The sequence below is a fragment of the Kwoniella bestiolae genome, chromosome 1 (genome assembly GCF_000512585.2).
Source record: "Kwoniella bestiolae CBS 10118 chromosome 1, complete sequence".
Classification (NCBI taxonomy): Eukaryota; Fungi; Basidiomycota; class Tremellomycetes; order Tremellales; family Cryptococcaceae; genus Kwoniella; species Kwoniella bestiolae.
In genome coordinates, this window is record NC_089241.1 from 130,463 (window position 1) to 148,566 (window position 18,104).

At 46.0% G+C, this 18,104-nt stretch overlaps 5 protein-coding genes across 5 annotated transcripts; 3 read left to right on the plus strand and 2 right to left on the minus strand.

Annotated features, from left to right (window-relative positions):
- Positions 1 to 402: 402 nt before the first annotated feature.
- On the plus strand, positions 403 to 2,088 carry I302_100043 (uncharacterized protein; the record flags this gene model as incomplete). Its single annotated transcript, XM_019190064.1, has 1 exon — positions 403 to 2,088. One exon carries the CDS (start codon positions 403 to 405, stop codon positions 2,086 to 2,088), a length of 1,686 nt encoding a protein of 561 aa, XP_019046812.1.
- Positions 2,089 to 3,526: 1,438 nt separating this feature from the next.
- I302_100044 (26S protease regulatory subunit 10B) lies at positions 3,527 to 5,432 on the minus strand (the record flags this gene model as incomplete). Its single annotated transcript, XM_065869014.1, has 10 exons — positions 3,527 to 3,634; positions 3,762 to 3,829; positions 4,184 to 4,202; positions 4,330 to 4,455; positions 4,516 to 4,641; positions 4,721 to 4,801; positions 4,871 to 4,938; positions 5,010 to 5,129; positions 5,198 to 5,240; positions 5,298 to 5,432. 10 exons carry the CDS (start codon positions 5,430 to 5,432, stop codon positions 3,527 to 3,529), a joined length of 894 nt encoding a protein of 297 aa, XP_065725086.1.
- A 402-nt stretch (positions 5,433 to 5,834) lies between these two features.
- Positions 5,835 to 8,516, plus strand: I302_100045 (uncharacterized protein; the record flags this gene model as incomplete). The annotated part of the gene is made up of 7 exons (XM_019190066.1): positions 5,835 to 6,258; positions 6,373 to 6,595; positions 6,819 to 7,167; positions 7,226 to 7,290; positions 7,447 to 7,981; positions 8,182 to 8,382; positions 8,469 to 8,516. 7 exons carry the CDS (start codon positions 5,835 to 5,837, stop codon positions 8,514 to 8,516), a joined length of 1,845 nt encoding a protein of 614 aa, XP_019046814.1.
- Positions 8,517 to 8,878: 362 nt separating this feature from the next.
- On the minus strand, positions 8,879 to 10,036 carry I302_100046 (uncharacterized protein; the record flags this gene model as incomplete). Its single annotated transcript, XM_019190067.1, has 5 exons — positions 8,879 to 8,956; positions 9,055 to 9,134; positions 9,378 to 9,578; positions 9,716 to 9,846; positions 9,903 to 10,036. 5 exons carry the CDS (start codon positions 10,034 to 10,036, stop codon positions 8,879 to 8,881), a joined length of 624 nt encoding a protein of 207 aa, XP_019046815.1.
- A 533-nt stretch (positions 10,037 to 10,569) lies between these two features.
- Positions 10,570 to 17,352, plus strand: I302_100047 (uncharacterized protein; the record flags this gene model as incomplete). Its single annotated transcript, XM_019190068.1, has 21 exons — positions 10,570 to 10,596; positions 10,668 to 10,685; positions 10,814 to 10,964; positions 11,196 to 11,255; positions 11,336 to 11,508; positions 11,605 to 11,892; positions 12,026 to 12,359; positions 12,412 to 12,761; positions 12,819 to 13,328; positions 13,382 to 13,634; positions 13,690 to 15,313; positions 15,388 to 15,466; positions 15,532 to 15,642; positions 15,698 to 15,749; positions 15,805 to 15,845; positions 15,913 to 15,982; positions 16,042 to 16,178; positions 16,239 to 16,541; positions 16,688 to 16,894; positions 17,007 to 17,200; positions 17,286 to 17,352. 21 exons carry the CDS (start codon positions 10,570 to 10,572, stop codon positions 17,350 to 17,352), a joined length of 5,049 nt encoding a protein of 1,682 aa, XP_019046816.1.
- Positions 17,353 to 18,104: the final 752 nt, after the last annotated feature.

Below are 18,104 nucleotides of genomic sequence, written 5' to 3' on the forward strand. Positions count from 1 at the left end.
GAGGTGACGCGCGTCTATGAGTAATTCCCTGAGATGAGCATATTGCCAGTGTTTTCGTATACTGGGGATAGCTTCTCAAAACGAGAAGACATGAAGAGAATGTTGTGATCAAAGGAATGAAGCGAAGTTGACAGCTACCCTTACTGACTCGGACAGGTACATGTGCTCTTCTGAATGATTTGCCACTGATGCGATATAAAGCAGTACGAACGGCGGGTAAACCCTGATGGTCTGTCACAATTTAAATCATATTATAGATCGAGGTATAACCTAAGTCATTGCTATAGTCGGACACACAGCACAGGATGGAAGTCATCGACTTAACCATTGATGACGATGACGTCCGGGGTGAGTGACTTGCCTCTTTCCCGCATCTGGAAGCTTTTGACGCGTGTGCTGGAAATGGCAGGTGGCGATGAATGCCTTAAGTCTATTGCTACCGACTGGGGCGCAGACCTTCCACGTCCAGGCCGTGACACGGTCAAAGACATTCTCAAATTCACCCAGACCCTCAGTTGTGGGCTGGACTCGCTATTGACATGTAAAAGGCTCAAACAGTTTAATAAGAACGATACGCGAGATTTGTTTCCCGACTGCGGTGTTACCGCAGGATGTGACATGTCCCAAGATGAACATGATAAGAAACCGGAAGGGAAAGGACAAGAAGTAATGCTGGAACATATCACGGGGCCTCTCAGCAAGGAACTGATAAGGAACATGTTCTTTGAGGGACAGCAGAATTGTAATAAACACCTCGAGCCCACCGAATCAGAAAAATGGTACGAAAAGGTTCTTGAAGATGGCATGGAGAACTGCTCAGCATCGATCAATGCTTCACGAGTTCCGACGTGTCTTAGGAAAAAAAAATTGATCAAGACGACAACCTCTGCGCACCTTTTCCACTGTCCGGGATACGTTCCCAAAACTTTGGCGAACGGCCAGAGGTGGCCTCTTGTTGTTTGCTATCGGACAGAAGGATCATCAGAAGTGATTCGCGAGCCCGCCTGCAGCGTGAGCTGCGCTCTAAAGATCAGAAAAGCCTTAACCAAAGAGAACAAAGATACGATATTTTTTCGTCCATATCAAATTGAAATCAGCGCAGAGGAATTAGAGGAACCTAATTCGACCGTGGCGGGGCCTTCGATCAAACAAGACCCCGATCTCCCAGCCTCCCTCGAAGACCAGGCGATGCCCCCTGCTATTGACACACCCACTACGATGGGACCTCCTCAGGGAACCGAACCCATCCGGATCGGAACTGTCGAAGCAGAAGCCTCCTCTTCTGGCGTTAACGATCCAGATCATTGGACGAGGAAGCCACTCGCTAGAGTTTATGCTGAAGAGCTTTTGAAAGCCCCTAAAGACCCTATCACCGGAAGTGTTGAACCTAGTTTCCAGGAACTTTGTACAACCGTGGAAGGAAGGCTGGAATGGCTACGAAGTGCAACAGCCCGAAAGGTCGAAAAGAGAAATGCCGATTGTGGTGCATATTTTGAAGGCGATTTCTCGAAAGAATTTTTCAAACAGAAGAATGAAGATGTGACCTACACCAACGAGAAATGTATTTTGAAGTCATGCTCGAAGCACATCTCACGTCTGAAAGGTGCTATCTCTATCGTTATCGATGATGAAACCATTACGGACGCCAGAAGATTGTGGCAGTTCAACGTCAAAATCAATCGAGGAACTTTCGAAGGTGCTTGTTGCCACGAACACCAGCTGGAAGCGCTCGAGCTAGAGATGGACACGCAATCGCGGGAGGAACGATTCTCAGGCTTCCTACATATGAGAAAGAGGTCTCAAGACGATTTTTCGGAAACTGAAACTGAAACGAGTCATCCATGGTTGAATCTTAACCACCAACCTCATGGACTGCCAGGATCCGGATCTCAATGGCAAAGCCGACTTGGTAGTATCAGCGCTGGCAAGAAACGAAGGTTCACGAGTGGTGGGATATTCACGCAAGAACCCTCGCAATTCAGTAGCGAAGGAACCGCACCACCCTCTGAGTATGCAACCAGTAATGCACAACCCGGGGGTCCCACAAGAAGTATTTTCTCTATGGGTCCTTCCAGTTCAAGAGGCTGAAACCGACAACAACTGTGTCCATGTGGCGGATTGTCTTTCATTTTGATACTCTACTCGGAGTCACCTTGGTGTACATAACATAGGATAGCGAGGTGCATTCGGGGAGTCGCACACTGTGATGAGTTGCTTGAATTCTTTGATACCGCTATGATATTTGCTTTGATACATTCATCTTTGAACTCGTCCTGTTAGATACACTCAAAACGCCTGGATCCGAAAGGGGAGAGAGCTTGACCAAGAAATGTGTATTGCACAAGAATTCGTAGCCCTTGTATCAAAAGCTATTTACAGTCAATCAGCCTCATGGAGAGGAACATCGCTCGACCGATCAATAGTACAGTATCTCAAGGATGTCTCATACAGCGATGAGGTTTCACATGTGCTACGCCGTCTGTTATATCTTACCCTCCTCTCTGCTTTGCGATATACCGCATGCACTGACTGTCTGGCAATGGCTTCTCGAAATGATGGGAGTGCGGAGCCCTTGTAGATGGGTATTTGAGATGGAGAACGGGACTTCTAAATCCTCTGTCCCCGAGAGTCTGCTTCGCAGCATGACCAACGGAGTTGAAGCCATTCGAAAGTTGGCGGAAGATATCTGACATCAGCAGACGCGAGAGTGTTGCTTCGCTCCATAGCTTCAGACTAAAATGTCATCGCGGTATTTTCTTACATGCCCATCCACTATCAACATCCACAATCGTCAACTAGACTGCAAACATTTTGTATCATATCTCAAACAAACCACCTTGAGTCTAAGCCCGATTCCGTATATCCGCATTGTGAGTCTTTTTGCCTCTTTGCGAGTGCCGGTTCTGGACCGAGAAGCCTTGCTTGATTGCTTAGTACTTACCTTACCTAGATCCATCAAGCATCACCAATGTATCAGCCCCCGGGTCCATCCCATATCGAAAATACGGCATCGATCTCAATCGCAAGGTCTTGGAGTACACCAATCAATCTATGAAAGACCTTTATGCCAAACTCCAAGTGGACGATGTCAAAAAGCGCAGTTTTGCCGCAGTCCGTTATAACCCATCGCTCATTGATTGCCAATGCGCTCTCCTTCCAACGAGACGTGTTATTGCTTCAAGGCCGCCCATGATGAAATTTTTTTAAATAGCCTTCAACGAAGGGAGGATGTTCCTACGCTTCGAATTGGGCATGTCGATAATGTGAGGAGAAATCTCCTCAAGCGGATTTGTGGAGATGGATGAGCGACGAGTCTCGTCGAGGCTGAAGTCATGTTACCATACCATGCCAGATGATGCACTGATGAACAAAATGATGACTAGTGCGTGCTGCATATCTGTCTAAATACATCTCATCTAACTACAAACAACTCATTTACACAGCGTTATAATCCCTGCAAGTCGCAAAACATAAATGTGTCAGTGAGCTGACGCATGAGATGAGACGGATACATCAGACCAAACACTCACATTTTCGTTTCATGCTTCTTAGCGTCGTTCAACTTTCTCACCGCTTTCATGAAATCTTCCTGTACGACTGCATCTCTATCTTCTCTGATTGCGAATAGACCGGCCTATGATAGGGATACTTGGATTAGCAAACTCCTTCTTACACAACAAGCAGATCGCGAATCTGGCTTGACTCTCAAGTTCTTCGTGTATTTGAAAGTCAAAGTGAGAAGAGAAAAGTCTCGTGCTCACCTCCGTACAGACATTCCTCAGATCCGCTCCATTAAACCCATCACTCAACTTTACAATCGCTTCATAATCTATATCCCCCGACTTATTTATCCCCTTTGCGTGGATCTTTAGAATCTCCAATCGTCCTTGCTCGTTAGGCAAGGGAATCTCAATCTTCCTATCCAGTCTTCCAGGTCTCATCAATGCCGGATCGAGTGTATCAGGTCGATTGGTAGCCATGATAATCTTTGTTCTGCCCAGTGAATCAAATCCGTCCATCTGGTTCAAGAGCTCCATCAACGTTCGCTGGATTTCCCTATCCGCTGATGTACCTTCGCTGAACCGTCTTCCACCGATGGCGTCGATCTCGTCCATGAATATCACACATGGTTCGTGCTCGCGCGCGTAAGCGAACATCTCTCGAATGAGACGTGCGGATTCACCAATGTACTTGTCGACGATCTGGCGGTGAGGGTATGTCAGCAATGTTGACAGATACGATTAAGGCAATCTGGATTTGGAATAAAAGGCAGAGAGTCGTAGATTGAGTGCGTAGGTGTGTCAGATAAGAAGGGAAGAGGAGACTCACAGCTGAAGATACAACTTTCAAGAAATTGGTATTCAACGTAGCGGCTACAGCTCGAGCCAGCAGTGTTTTACCTGTACCTGGAGGACCGTACAGCAATACACCTTTTGGTGGGTTGATACCGACTCGCTATACGTTCTGAATCAGTTCAGACTCTTCCAGAAGAGCGATTCGAGGGGAAGAGCTCACCTCGAACAATTCAGGATTCATCAAAGGTAATTCTATAACTTCTCTTAATTCTCTGACTTGGTCTCCTAATCCACCTATTCCTGCGAACGAAGCTGATCCAGGGTCTTCAAGGGACATGTTGTACACCTGTGGACAAATCATTTTGCATCAGCATGCTACTCTAGGATGTAAAACGGTTGGAAAGGACAATGAGGGGTAAACTCACCATAGGATCAACTTCCCTGGGAAGGATTCTCATGATTGTCAGAGTCGTCATATCGAGTGATACCCTTACACCTGCTTTGAGCTACCACATTAGGCAGATCAGCTCAACTTTCGGGTTGAGTTCCGTATACAATAGGGAAAGCCAGCTTACCTTGGCAGCTGGTAATGTTGGTCTGTACGATACCACATATCTAGGACCTGATGACGCTTTTACGATGACTAAATTTAATTGTAGATATCAGCTGTTGCCCTTACTTGATCAGACTAATGGTCCATTAGGTGATACGTACATCTCTCCTCATCCAGCTGTTTCAACACTTCCCCGATGATCTGTCCAACAGATTGTAACGCTTTGATATCATCTTCTGTCTTGTCGAAATCCGTCGAGAGCGTTCGGATGTTCAATCGGACTGTGGTATAGCACACACAATATCAGCTGATGCAATCACTTACGACGTGTGGATGCAAGCTGACGTACCTTGTTTGAGGTTATCTGACATTCTTGAATGTTCTTTCACTTTCTGCTCAGCGCTCACTCGTCAGTATAGTCGGCATTGAGTGAAGGAGGAATGACTCACTGCTCGATACCCTTTGATCGCTTCGTACTTGTCCGCTGCCATTCCCGCTGGAGCTACAATGGTGGGGGCGGGAGCTGAACTTTCTGCTGGAGCAGGTGCAGGAGCGGTGGAGGAGGATGCTTCTGGAGATGCCATGTTGAGTGTAGTTGTGGGTATGAGCTATGTACTGGAAGCAGAAGTGTTGAAATAGAGATGATTAACAGTTGAATGACGATGCAAGAGGTCTTGAGGTCTTGATATCGCGACTACTCGTAGATGGAGTGACGCGGCGTTGCACCAAGACTACCATACTCTAAGTGAGCGACCCATTTAAGGTACCAAGTTATATTGTTGTATATGCAGTTGAAATGTTGACAGAATGGTTGGACCATGAAAAAAGTTCGAAAATTAGATTCAAATCATTATCAACTCACCATAGACGAACCCCTTCCTCATATTTGGGATATCTATTCAATAAGCCACGGGTACATGCTTCGAACCGCCCTTCTCAAAAGCGCAAGGAATAGACAATATACTCATTTGATCAAATTCTGCAAGATGACCACCACACCACCATCACCATCGACCAGCTCACCACCCGCTAAACGACTAAAATCTTCGGGAAGTATACCAGATGTGATCAAGACCAACGAGTTTACAGCGATCAACGAAGCACCTATCAAATCAGAGTTCCTACCTGATACGAATGGTCATACCGTTATCATACCGAAAGAAGCTTCTGCTTCTGGCTCGAGCAGTAAACCTCAACAAACCCAGAAGAAGAAGAACAGAAAGATAAAACGGACATTGCCTGAGAAATACTCTTCGGCTGATGTCACTTTCCATGATGTACGGGATTTCATTGGTGCGGACCTTGTAGATGAAGTGATAGGTAGGAAAGATGGGAGTGAATGGGAGGTACCGGAGGGGTTGGAGCTGTTCAAGGAGGTTGAGTTGGATGTAGGCGCTTTTACCGTTTCTGGTGGGTCATCCCTCTTTCTTAGGCTTGCCAGCACTTTGTGTTGGGAACTTCGGTTCTGCTGTGTATGTGATAGGAGATTGAGAGCGGTATAACTGATATAAATGATCCATTTAGGCGAGTCGATATCCCTTTTGCCAAATTCAAGTGATAAACCTTGGACGATCATCACTCCCTTTGCTCATCCGGGGGACAAGATTCGAGCGAAGATATATAAACATGACAGGTTGACGAGTTATGCGGATTTGGTAGAGATACTAGAACATAGTGAGGAGTATAGAGGTGGTGAGGGCGACAGGAGGAAGTATCCTGAGGGGGGATGTAGGTACTTTGGAGAGTGGTGAGTTGAGCCTGTTACTTGGGATATATGGGGGTAGAGGGAGCATCACTGTAATGAGAGATCATCTGTTCGAGGATCTGTCTACCATCGGAGCGAAGTGTATAAGCTCTTGAACAGTGTCCTATGGAGTCATTCCGACAGTATCATCTCTCCTTAACCTCTGGCCCCATTCTGGATTCCTGTACCACACAATCGAATCGCACTAATCAAATCCGTGCTACAGCGGTGGATGTCAACTCCAACCCGTCCCCTACCCACTCCAACTCCTCCACAAAAAACGTACCGTCCAACTAGCCTATCAACGATTCTCCGACCTCCCTTCAACCGCCCTACCGACTATCCAACCTACCATCGGTTCACCCAAAGAGTGGGCGTACCGTACGAAGATCACACCGCATTTTGATGCTCCGCCGAAATGGTTTCAGAAACAGATGAAGGAGAAGAAAGTCAGCGAAGAGGGAGAGATGAATGCTTCCACCACGAATCCTACGGATCCTACGGAGGAGAGGAGGGGATGGGAGACGAGGATTGGGTTTGAGAGGAAGGGGAGGCCTGGGGTGCTGGATATTGAGGTGAGCTTATTGTTTTATGGAGATGACGAGAGGTAGTGCTGATGGTGTGCTGTCGTAGGAATGCCCTATTGCTACGCCTGTGTTGAATTCGAAGTTGACGGAAGAGAGGAAGCGGGTACAAGAGTAAGTGGAGGTTTGCTTCGTTTCTTCAAGTCATGTGTGGCTATATAATCTCCTCTTCGTCATTGTTCGATAAACCCACGCCATACTGTTGTACCACCCGTGCGGCAAGTCACAGATGATCCAGGACGGCCTTGCTGACCTTGCATGATAACTCAGTACAATCCTCTCATTCACACGCGGCGCTACCATCCTCCTCCGAGATTCCTTATCTCCTCCTGATCCTCTCCCTACATCCGAAACGCCCTTCCAGCCCTCCGAAGCCGAGGAAGAAAAGCACGTGGCAATAACAAACCACAAGCTCAACGTCTACGAGAAAGTGGGGAAATACCTATTCTCATTTAGTGCTGGATCTTTCTTCCAGAATAACAATTCCATCTTGATCCCTCTGACGGATTATGTGAAAGAGGCTATATTCCCTACAGATTCCCTGGGAGGGGAGGGTGTAAAAGTGCCGACGCATTTGGTAGATACATATTGCGGTTCTGGATTATTCGGTATAACCCTCTCTGAAAGATTTGAGAGAGTAGCTGGAGTTGAGATCTCCCATGAGTCAATCGCTGCTGCTAAGAAGAATGCTGAGATGAATGGTTTACAAGATAAGACGACGTGGTTGTGTGGGAAAGCTGAGGATATATTTGGGGGGTTGGATGAGAAGGGGTTTGAGGGTGGGAAGAGCTGTGTGGTTGTTGATGTGAGTTTGGCGTTTAATCTGTGAAAAAACATTTGTCTCTCTGTTGGATCTCCTTACCCCTATTCATATAATAATCTATCCTCTTGGTGCTTTGTGATCTAAACGAATCTCCTCCTAGCTGTTTATCCTCTTATTGAGATTCACTCCTCGTGCTCTGCCATATCCCCTCAACCAGTGCTAATTCCCCTCATGTAACACAGCCCCCACGGAAAGGATGCGACGAACCCTTCCTATCCCAACTTTTATTCTTCAAACCACTAACAATAGTCTACGTATCATGCAACGTCCATACTCAAGCAAGGGATGTGGGATACCTCATCAGGGAGAGCGAGAGGAAGGGTGAGGAAAAGGGATGGAAGTACAAGGTGGAGAGTTTGAGAGGGTTTGATTTGTTTCCTCAGGTATGTCATATCTATTTTTTGAACTGTCTTTGATTGGTTGATTGAGCATTGGGCTGATGGGATACGTTTTTGGGTGGTTTGGGTAGACTGCTCATGTTGAGAGTGTTGCTGTGCTGCGACTTGTGGAGAATTAGGGTTGTGTTCGGGGTGATGGGGATATAGAGTATACCATGCATTTATACCTGGTTGTTCTGCAGATTGGTTGACTTCGAAGGATCGACTGCATATGCATTAAGGTTTGAATAGATAGAAGGGTAACAAGATGTGCTTTTATGTCTGATTTCTGCACCTCTGGTATGACAGCAGGAGATCATGAGAGTGAAAGGGAAAGCGAGTGTGATGGAACCAGCACCGATGATATACATAACTACGTAAGATACACAATACACACCAAGTGATCTAAAAGGCATGGAGACTTCGTGCGTGCATTGCTAAAGAAGATACGCTATTCCAATAGCAAGAATCAAATCGCCTCTATCATTTCCATCATGTTGACTCATTTCGATCCGCCAACCGCTCCACCAATTATACCCGCTAGGATGATCACGACTAACACGCAGACGGCTATTGTCCACTTTTGTACAACCATATAGAATCATCAGTATGTAGTGTAGTATGTCATTTGCTTGAAGGTGATGGGAATAGTACGACTGGAAACGGAAACGGACCCACCTTCATATTCTTCCACCACATCAGACGATTGGTCTTTCGGGCGGTAGTGTTGAATGTCCGAGCTTGGAGGGTTAGTTCGTCTATGTAGTATCAAGTATATGATGTCAGTCTGAGGTTCAATCTGAATTGAAAAAAATCCGTCCTGTTTTGGATATTAGGTTGACAGATTTCGATCAAACATTTTCCTTTGTTTCCACGACTTAGTCTTCTTGACTCGATCTCATCTCATCGGCAAGTGAAGTGATGCAGGGTACATCCGGATGATAGCAGTGTACTGTAATGAAGGATCCATAATTGGATAGAAATGGATCGACACAACCCACCCGTCCTATCTTGTAGATGATCCAACCTATCTCCCCTCTCAACCATATGCTCGATATTCTTATGTAGGATATCCTTCGTAGCGTCTACTTCGGCGTGGAGGGCGTCGATCCGATCTCGCTGGGAGGTGTTTCCTTTGGTATTTGCCTTTGAAGTGGAGTTGGGGTTAAGGGGGTCGGAGGAAGCTGAGTTTTGTCGGAGGGCTTTGTTCGGTACGTACGAGTAGGTCAGATTAGATTATACAACAGTTATATTTTGACTTTCGTTTAGTGTAGTGTAGTATAGATTGGGGGAGGATACACCCTCGAAGGATGGATGAGACATTGTACATCGCACTCACGCTGGTTGGCACCCGCTTGAGGGGTGTAAGGGTCGTATGGCTCTGATGACCTATTCGTCGATCTGTCAGTACCCCCCTTGTATCGGCTCAGTTCCTTCAACCTCTGGTCTTCGGGATGCCGAATACCTGGTCTGATTTCATCTCTGATTCCGAGGTGTACAGGCGACGAGATAATTTGTTAGCTCACATTATTTGATTTGAAGCTATCGCTAGACCTGAGTTGAAGGTGGAATTAGTGGATAAATTAAATTTGGTATATAGATCAGTAAAGCGGGTTAGACGGGTAGAGACTCCATAAATTGTAGTGACATAATGTGACATGCTGAGTACTGTCCACTATGTTTGTCAGTATATCCTCGTAGTACATCGTTGTCGGAGACCTTTCCTTTGATCATCATCTTTGTCGTCTCCCACATCACTCCTTTATACTCCTTGCTCTGTGTACTGTGCGATAGATAAGCGGTGAAAGTGCCACATCCATAGACTTCCGAAATGATCCGCCACGTGGAGTCAGCATGTTTCCTTCACTATGAGTGAGTGTGCGTGCATCGTCATCAACTAGTCGCGTATCAACATGTCCTCACCATCACTATCATTATCACTGTTATCACCATACATAACATTCCTTCCTCCTCCTCTTCCTCTTCTTCCTCATCATCACCTCGCGTCTATACCACACCATCTGCCCATCCATCTATACACCACGAGGGGTCAGATCTGAAATTCGTCATCATATACCTAATCTTTACGAAAATTGCATCGACCGAAGAAGAGTAATCTGTTTTGTATCATACCCAACCTTTCCTTTCCTGCCCTTCCTCCTCTATCCGATAAACCAAGAGTAGTATAGCAAGATGGCTGCTCCTGAGAAACCAATCATCGTGAGTAGCTATTCGCACACTCTCTCCGATGTATTGAGAAGGTATGGTAGCTGATGATGTATATCCGATAGTTCACCGAGCATCTTCAGGTATGTTTATCCTTTTCTCCCCCCCTTTCTCCTTGATTATCAAACAAAATGGGGCAGCACCCTCCATTACGGACTACTCTTCGCTTTCTGGAATGGAATGTGATGCTGACCTGCTATCTGGATTGCAGCTCACAGCTCTGGGTATTCAACCCGCCTCGATATCCTTCCAGAACCTCACTCTCGAGTCGGACGCATGGATCTGTGTGAGAGAACAGCTGGATACGCCCCAGGTGGTCATTGTTAATCTGAATGATTCGAATGATATCGTCAGACGGCCGAGTGAGTTGAGCCAACATTTCTTATGATTGTTGTATGGGGGACTGTGTAGCGAGAGGGTGGGTTGAAAGGCTGGATGGGAATTCTAGAACACGAGGGAAGGGGAATGCGGTGCAGTTGTTGCTGTAATATCACTTATGTGACCAACTGAGAAGGGAAAAGGTGGAAGATAGACAAGGGATCATGGTATCGCTAGGGTGAGTGTTACTGACATGTTTGGTTTCCATCACCCAGTCACCGCCGACTCGGCGATCATGAACCCACGAGCAGGAGATAAGATCCTCGCTCTGAAAGGTGAGCTACGAAATTTGAAAAGATTGGGGTGCAGCTCACTCAGTGCTTCACAACTCTCCTTCTCTCGTGTACTACTACAGCCGGTCGACAGTTACAGGTATTCAACCTCGGTAACAAGTCCAAGATCGGTGCTCACCTTATGAACGAGGATGTTACCTTCTGGACATGGATCAACGAGACTACCATTGGTATCGTCACTGAGCGAGAAGTGTATCATTGGAAAGTCATGGATGGTCAAGCTGCTCCATCGAAGGTGAGTCTCCTTACCACTTATCACCGATACCACATTTCCTCGCCTTAATCTTTTCCTGATCCTATACTGATGTGCGAATACTTTATCGTATCTTAGGTATTCGACAGACATGCAACTCTAGCAGGAAACCAAATAATCAACTATCGAATGTCCCACGATGAAAAATGGTTGGTAGTCGTCGGAATCTCCTCAAACCCCAATGCGGGTCAACCAGGTCAAAATGGCTTCAAGATCAAGGGAGCGATGCAGCTTTACTCAGTCGAGAGGGGAGTTTCGCAACCTATAGAAGGTCATGCTGCTGCTTTCGCGACTGTGAAGATGGATGGGGCACCTCAGGAGTCGAAATTGTTCTGTTTCGCTGTTAGAACTGCTAATGGTGCTAAGGTGAGTATCTCCTTTGTCCACATCAGAAATCAGAAATGTAGGCAGGAAGAGGATCATAGGGATCCGAGATTTTTCTTTGCTGTTTCGGCATATTGGTTTGGCTGATCTTTGCTAATTGATATACATGTTCCAGCTCCACATCGTCGAAATCGGTCACCAAGCACCAAACCCTCCTTTCCAGAAGAAAGCAGTCGACGTCTTCTTCCCTGCCGAAGCGACCAATGATTTCCCTGTTGCCCTTCAAGTCTCACCCAAGCACGGTATTCTCTACCTCGTCACCAAATTCGGTTTCATTCACTTGTACGAAATCGAGACTGGTCAATGTATCTACATGAACCGTATCTCTGGCGAAACCATCTTCACCACCGCTCAACATGAAAGCACATCCGGTATCATCGGTGTAAATAGAAAGGGTCAGGTGTTGAGTGTTAGCGTAGATGAGGATACCATCGTTCCATACATTCAACGTGAGTTGAACGGTACTATGTATGAGGAATCCAGCTAACATGCGTGTTGTAGAGGTAATAAACTCCCCCGAACTCGCCATCAAGCTCGCTACTCGAGCTGGTCTACCTGGTGCAGACCATATTATCCAACAGCAATATCAGGTGTACATCCAAAATGGCCAATATGGTGAAGCTGCCAAGATTGCCGCCAACTCTCCCCGAGGTCTTCTCAGAACACCTCAAACCATCGAAACCTTCAAGAAACTCCCACAAGTACCTGGCACTCTCTCACCTATTCTCCAGTATTTCGGGATCTTGCTTGAGAAAGGAGAATTGAACAAATACGAATCGCTTGAGCTGGCTAGACCTGTTATTCAGCAAGGGAAGAAGCAATTGTTGGAGAAATGGCTCAAGGAAAACAAGGTGAGTTTCTAGATGCGCCGCTCTGTTCTCGCTTTTAGCTGACAAGACGTTCTGTAGCTTGAATGCAGTGAAGATCTCGGTGACTTGTGCCGAATGGCCGATATGAACCTTGCTCTTTCAGTCTACCTCCGAGCCAACGTACCCAACAAGGTGGTCGCTGCTTTCGCTGAGCTTGGCCAATTCGATAAAATCGTGCTTTACTCCAAGAAGGTCAACTACACTCCCGACTATGCTCAACTCCTTCAACATCTCGTTAGAATCAACCCTGATAAGGGTGCCGAATTCGCTACTCAAATTGTCAACGATGAGAGTGGACCCTTGGTCGATCTGGATAGGATCGTTGATATATTCATGTCTCAAAACATGCTTCAACAAGCTACTTCTATTCTGTTAGACGCTCTCAAGGACAACAAGCCTGAACAGGGACCACTTCAAACCAGATTACTCGAGATGAACCTTGTTAGCGCTCCTCAAGTTGCAGACGCCATCCTAGGAAATGAGATGTTTACTCACTATGATAGACCTAGAATCGCCAACTTGGCAGAGAAAGCTGGTCTCATGCAAAGAGTAAGTGTATTCACTATCTTTGGTCTAGCAGCTACTGATATTGAAGAAATTAGGCTCTTGAACATTACGAAGACATCAACGACATCAAGCGAGTGGTCGTGCACACCCAATTGTTCAACCAAGATTGGCTGGTCAACTTCTTCGGTAAACTCACTGTCGAGCAATCTTTCGCCTGTCTACACGAGATGCTCAAGTCCAATATCCGACAGAACCTTCAACTCGTTGTTCAGATCGCATCCAAATACTCTGACTTGCTTGGTCCTGTCAAGCTGATTGAGCTGTTCGAACAATACAAATCATCAGAAGGTGAGTTAAGCTATGTGGTCTTTCATAGACGTTGAAGCTGACTTTTGCATTGTAGGTCTCTACTACTACCTCGGTGCTGTTGTCAACCTTAGCGAAGACCAAGAAGTACATTTCAAGTACATCCAAGCCGCTACCCGAACTGGTCAAATCCGAGAGGTCGAGCGTATGTGTCGAGAGAGTAACTTCTACAACCCTGAAAAGGTCAAGAACTTCCTCAAAGAAGCTAGATTGCAAGATCAATTACCTCTCATCATCGTCTGTGACCGATTCGACTTTGTCCACGATCTCGTTCTTTACCTCTACCAAAATGGCCTTACCAACTTTATCGAGATTTACGTTACCCGGGTCAACTCTGCTAGAACTCCTCAAGTCATTGGTGGTCTCTTAGACGTAGACTGTGAAGAACAAACGATCAAGAATCTTCTTGCTTCTGTTACCGGCACTTTCCCCATCGATGAATTGGTAGAGGAGGTTGAGAAGAGAAACAGGCTCAAGCTTATTCTTCCATGGCTCAACACCAAGGTTGAACAAGGTTCCACCGATCACTCGGTGTACAACGCTATCGCTAAGATCTCTATCGATTCCAACAACAACCCTGAGGCTTTCCTCAAGGAGAACAACCTTTACGATCCTGCCATTGTCGGTAAATACTGCGAGAAGCGAGATCCATACCTTGCCTACATCGCTTATGCTAAAGGTCTTTGCGATGATGAATTGATCAACATCACCAACGAAAACCAGATGTACAAACATCAAGCTCGATACCTCGTGAAGAGAAGAGAGATCGACCTCTGGACCCAAGTACTCGATCCCGAAAGTATCCACCGAAGAGCTCTCGTCGATCAAGTTATTGCCACTGCCATACCCGAATGCACCGACCCCGATGATGTCTCCGTCACTGTCAAGGCATTCATGCACATGGAGCTCCACGGTCCATTGCTCGAATTACTCGAGAAAATCATCATTGAACCCTCGCCATTCAGTGATAACAGATCTCTTCAGTCTCTCATGTTCCTTACCGCCATCAAGAACGATAAAGGCAAAGTCATGGGATACATCAACAAGCTCTCGGGATACGATATCGATGCCATTGCCAAGGTCGCTACTGAGGCTGGTCTTTACGAAGAAGCATTCACCATCTACTCCAAACACGACATGCACGCTGAGGCTATGAACGTCCTGGTCGAACATATGGTATCTATCGACCGAGGATTCGCCTACGCCAACAAGATCAACCAACCTGCTGTTTGGAGCAGATTGGGTAAAGCTCAATTAGACGGATTAAGAGTCAAGGACGCCATCGACTCGTATATCAAGGCTGAAGATCCATCCAACTTTGCCGAGGTCATTGAAATCGCCAATAGAGCGGGCAAACATGAAGATCTAGTTAGGTTCCTCCAGATGGCCCGAAAGACCGCTCGAGAACCCAAGATCGACACTGAACTTGCGTATGCCTATGCCAAGACCGACAGGTTACATGATATGGAGGAGTTCTTGGGTATGACAAACGTGGCGGACATACTTCAAGTCGGAGAGAAGTGTTTCGAAGATGAGTTGTACCAGGCTTCGAAACTCTTGTTCTCCTCTATATCGAATTGGGCTAGGTTGGCTACTACTTTGATCTACTTGGGAGAGAACCAAGCTGCTGTGGATGCTGCTAGGAAGGCTGGTAATACTCAGTGAGTCATGCTTCGTCATCCCTGTCTGACAGTGGCAATTGAGGATTGGAGCTGATGGTAATGATTCTTCGTAGAGTATGGAAACAGGTCAACGCTGCTTGTGTGGATAAGAAGGAATTCCGATTGGCTCAGATCTGTGGTCTTAACCTTATAGTAAGCTGGCAGTCGAATTTGCTTTACTAAACAGACAGCTTATATATGTCATAATGCTCCACTAGGTCCATGCCGAAGAACTACCTGCTTTACTCTCACTATACGAGCGAAATGGTTACTTCGATGAGATCATTTCGTTGATGGAAGGTGGTTTAGGCTTGGAACGAGCACACATGGTGAGCTTGACGATACTGGTCGTGGTGGATTATAGCTGACATTGTTTTGGTATAGGGGATGTTCACTGAACTCAGTGTTTTGTATGCTAAATACCGACCTGAAAAACGTAAGCTACTCGGTCAACATCTTTGGCGAGATGGTTAGCTAATCAATCACACCAGTCATGGAGCACCTCAAATTGTTCTGGCAACGAGTTAACATTGTAAGTCTAATTGAATTACTACGTCGGTCGATAACAAGATTGGTAATTAATCGATCTGTGACATTAGCCTAAAGTGATCAAGTCGGCTGAGCAAGCTCATTTATGGCCTGAACTTGTGTTCCTCTACATAGTCTATGGTGAGCTAAATTCTTCACTCTTCCGAAAGAGAGTCAAAGCTGACAGTGAAAATTTGCAGATGAGCCTGACAACGCCGCTTTGGCAATGATGGAGCGACTCGGTGAATGGGACCATGATCAGTTCAAGAAGGTTGTCGTCAAAGTGGCCAACATGGAGATCGCCTACAAGGCAGTGTCATTCTACCTGGCTAAACAGGTGAGTTAATATTCACCCGGTTAACCTTCAGACTATGTTAATGAGCAATGAATTTTTCAGCCCACACTCCTACCCGACCTCCTCGCCGCACTTACCCCTAGATTAGACCACGGCAGAGTAGTCAAGATCCTCCAAACGGAAGATCACCTTCCCCTCGCCAAACCTTACCTCATCGCTACTCAGAAACTCAACCTGGCTGTTGTCAATGAAGCCTATAACGACTTGTTGATTGAGGAAGAGGATCATGTAACCCTTCGAAGTAGTTTGGAGACGCATGATCAGTATGATGCTATCAAACTGGCAAAGAGGTTGGAGGGACATGAGTTGTTGGAGTTTAGGAGGATTGCTTCGTTGTTGTACAGGGTGGGTCTGTCTTTCCTTCACCAACTGCTTTGTGATCATCCCAACAATGGTCGCGCATGACTTCTTCCTTATTCATTCTCCTATTTCATCTTCTCACATCGCTATAACAAAGAAGATAAGCTGACCTGTATGATCGTATATCATAGCTCAACGGAATGTGGGAAGAGGCCCTCGGTCTCGCCAAAGCAGACAGACTATGGCGAGATGCCCTCGAGACCGCTGCTGCAAGTAAAGACATCTCCGTTGCTGAGGAATTGGCTGGATACTTCGTTTCTATCGGCAACAAGGATGCTTTCGCTGCCATACTTTACGTGTGCTTCGAATTGGTTAGACCTGATTTCGTTGAGGAGATGGTGAGTATAATTGTTCTTTCCCGATTATCCATCTTTATCGACTGCGCGATGATCATATTCGAAATGGGTGTGAGGTGAGCTGGTACTGACATTTGTCATGTACTACGATCAGTCATGGAGATTCGGCTTGGGCGATTACTCGATGCCATACAAATTACAACAGCAACGTGATCAATCGTCCAAGATTGCTGCGTTGGAGAAGGAAGTGAAAGATTTGAAAGCCAAGACGACAGAGAAAGAACCTGATAATGAACCTAGTTTGATGGGCAGTGGTTTGGGTCAGAGATTGATGATTGGTGGACCTACGTGAGTTTACTTCTGAACCATCATCGAGATATGGCACCCCTTATGATTTGATAATATCACTTGCTGACTTGCTACTTTGATATAGTGGCGGACCATACGGCGGAATGCCAAATGGAGGTGGTCTGATGTCCCAACCAACAGGATTCTACTAATCAATCGATCGAGCACCACAATCCTTTGATTATTCTTCTCTAGAAAAACTTCCCTTCCTTTCCTTTCTTTTTCTTCTCTGGCGATACCTGCTTCTTGCACTTTCTCTCATTGTTAGGTTCTTTCCTTTCTTCACGCGATAAATAACATTCTGGTCATAACGAAATGTGAAAGAGTAGATATGAATATACTGAAAATGCGATTGTCATCTGATACAACGAAATGCTTATCCAAAACACTAGTTTTTACTAGAATAGATCCACTAGGATAACATCCATGCGGAACGCCAATTATCAGTCTATAGCTGCAGCTGGCAGCTGGAGCATAAGACTTGCAAGCTGCTGACATGTTCCCTGTTGAGCTCTATCTCAATGTTGGCTACAGAAATGTCTACCTGGGGATGAGGCGGTTTGACAGAATCCCTGCTTCTCTCTCCTAAATTCCGGATAGAAGGAAGATGTTGTTCTGTGAAAGGATTCAAGCTGGTATTCACGTTGAAGATTGTGTGATTCACATGACGATTGGCATGTCATTTGAGAAGTTCTGGACCCACGGCCTGTCATAGAATATGGGTTGCATTGTAACTCTGACAGTCAGACCTGTGCGGGCCACAGAAGGTCAACATAAGATCGAACGTGCTGCTCGAGACGACTTGGGAATAAAAGGAACGAAAGAGGTAGCTATGGAATTGTGATGCAACTTCCCGAAACATTTACTTCTCAAAACATTCCTCAACGCCTGTCTCAGAAGACCG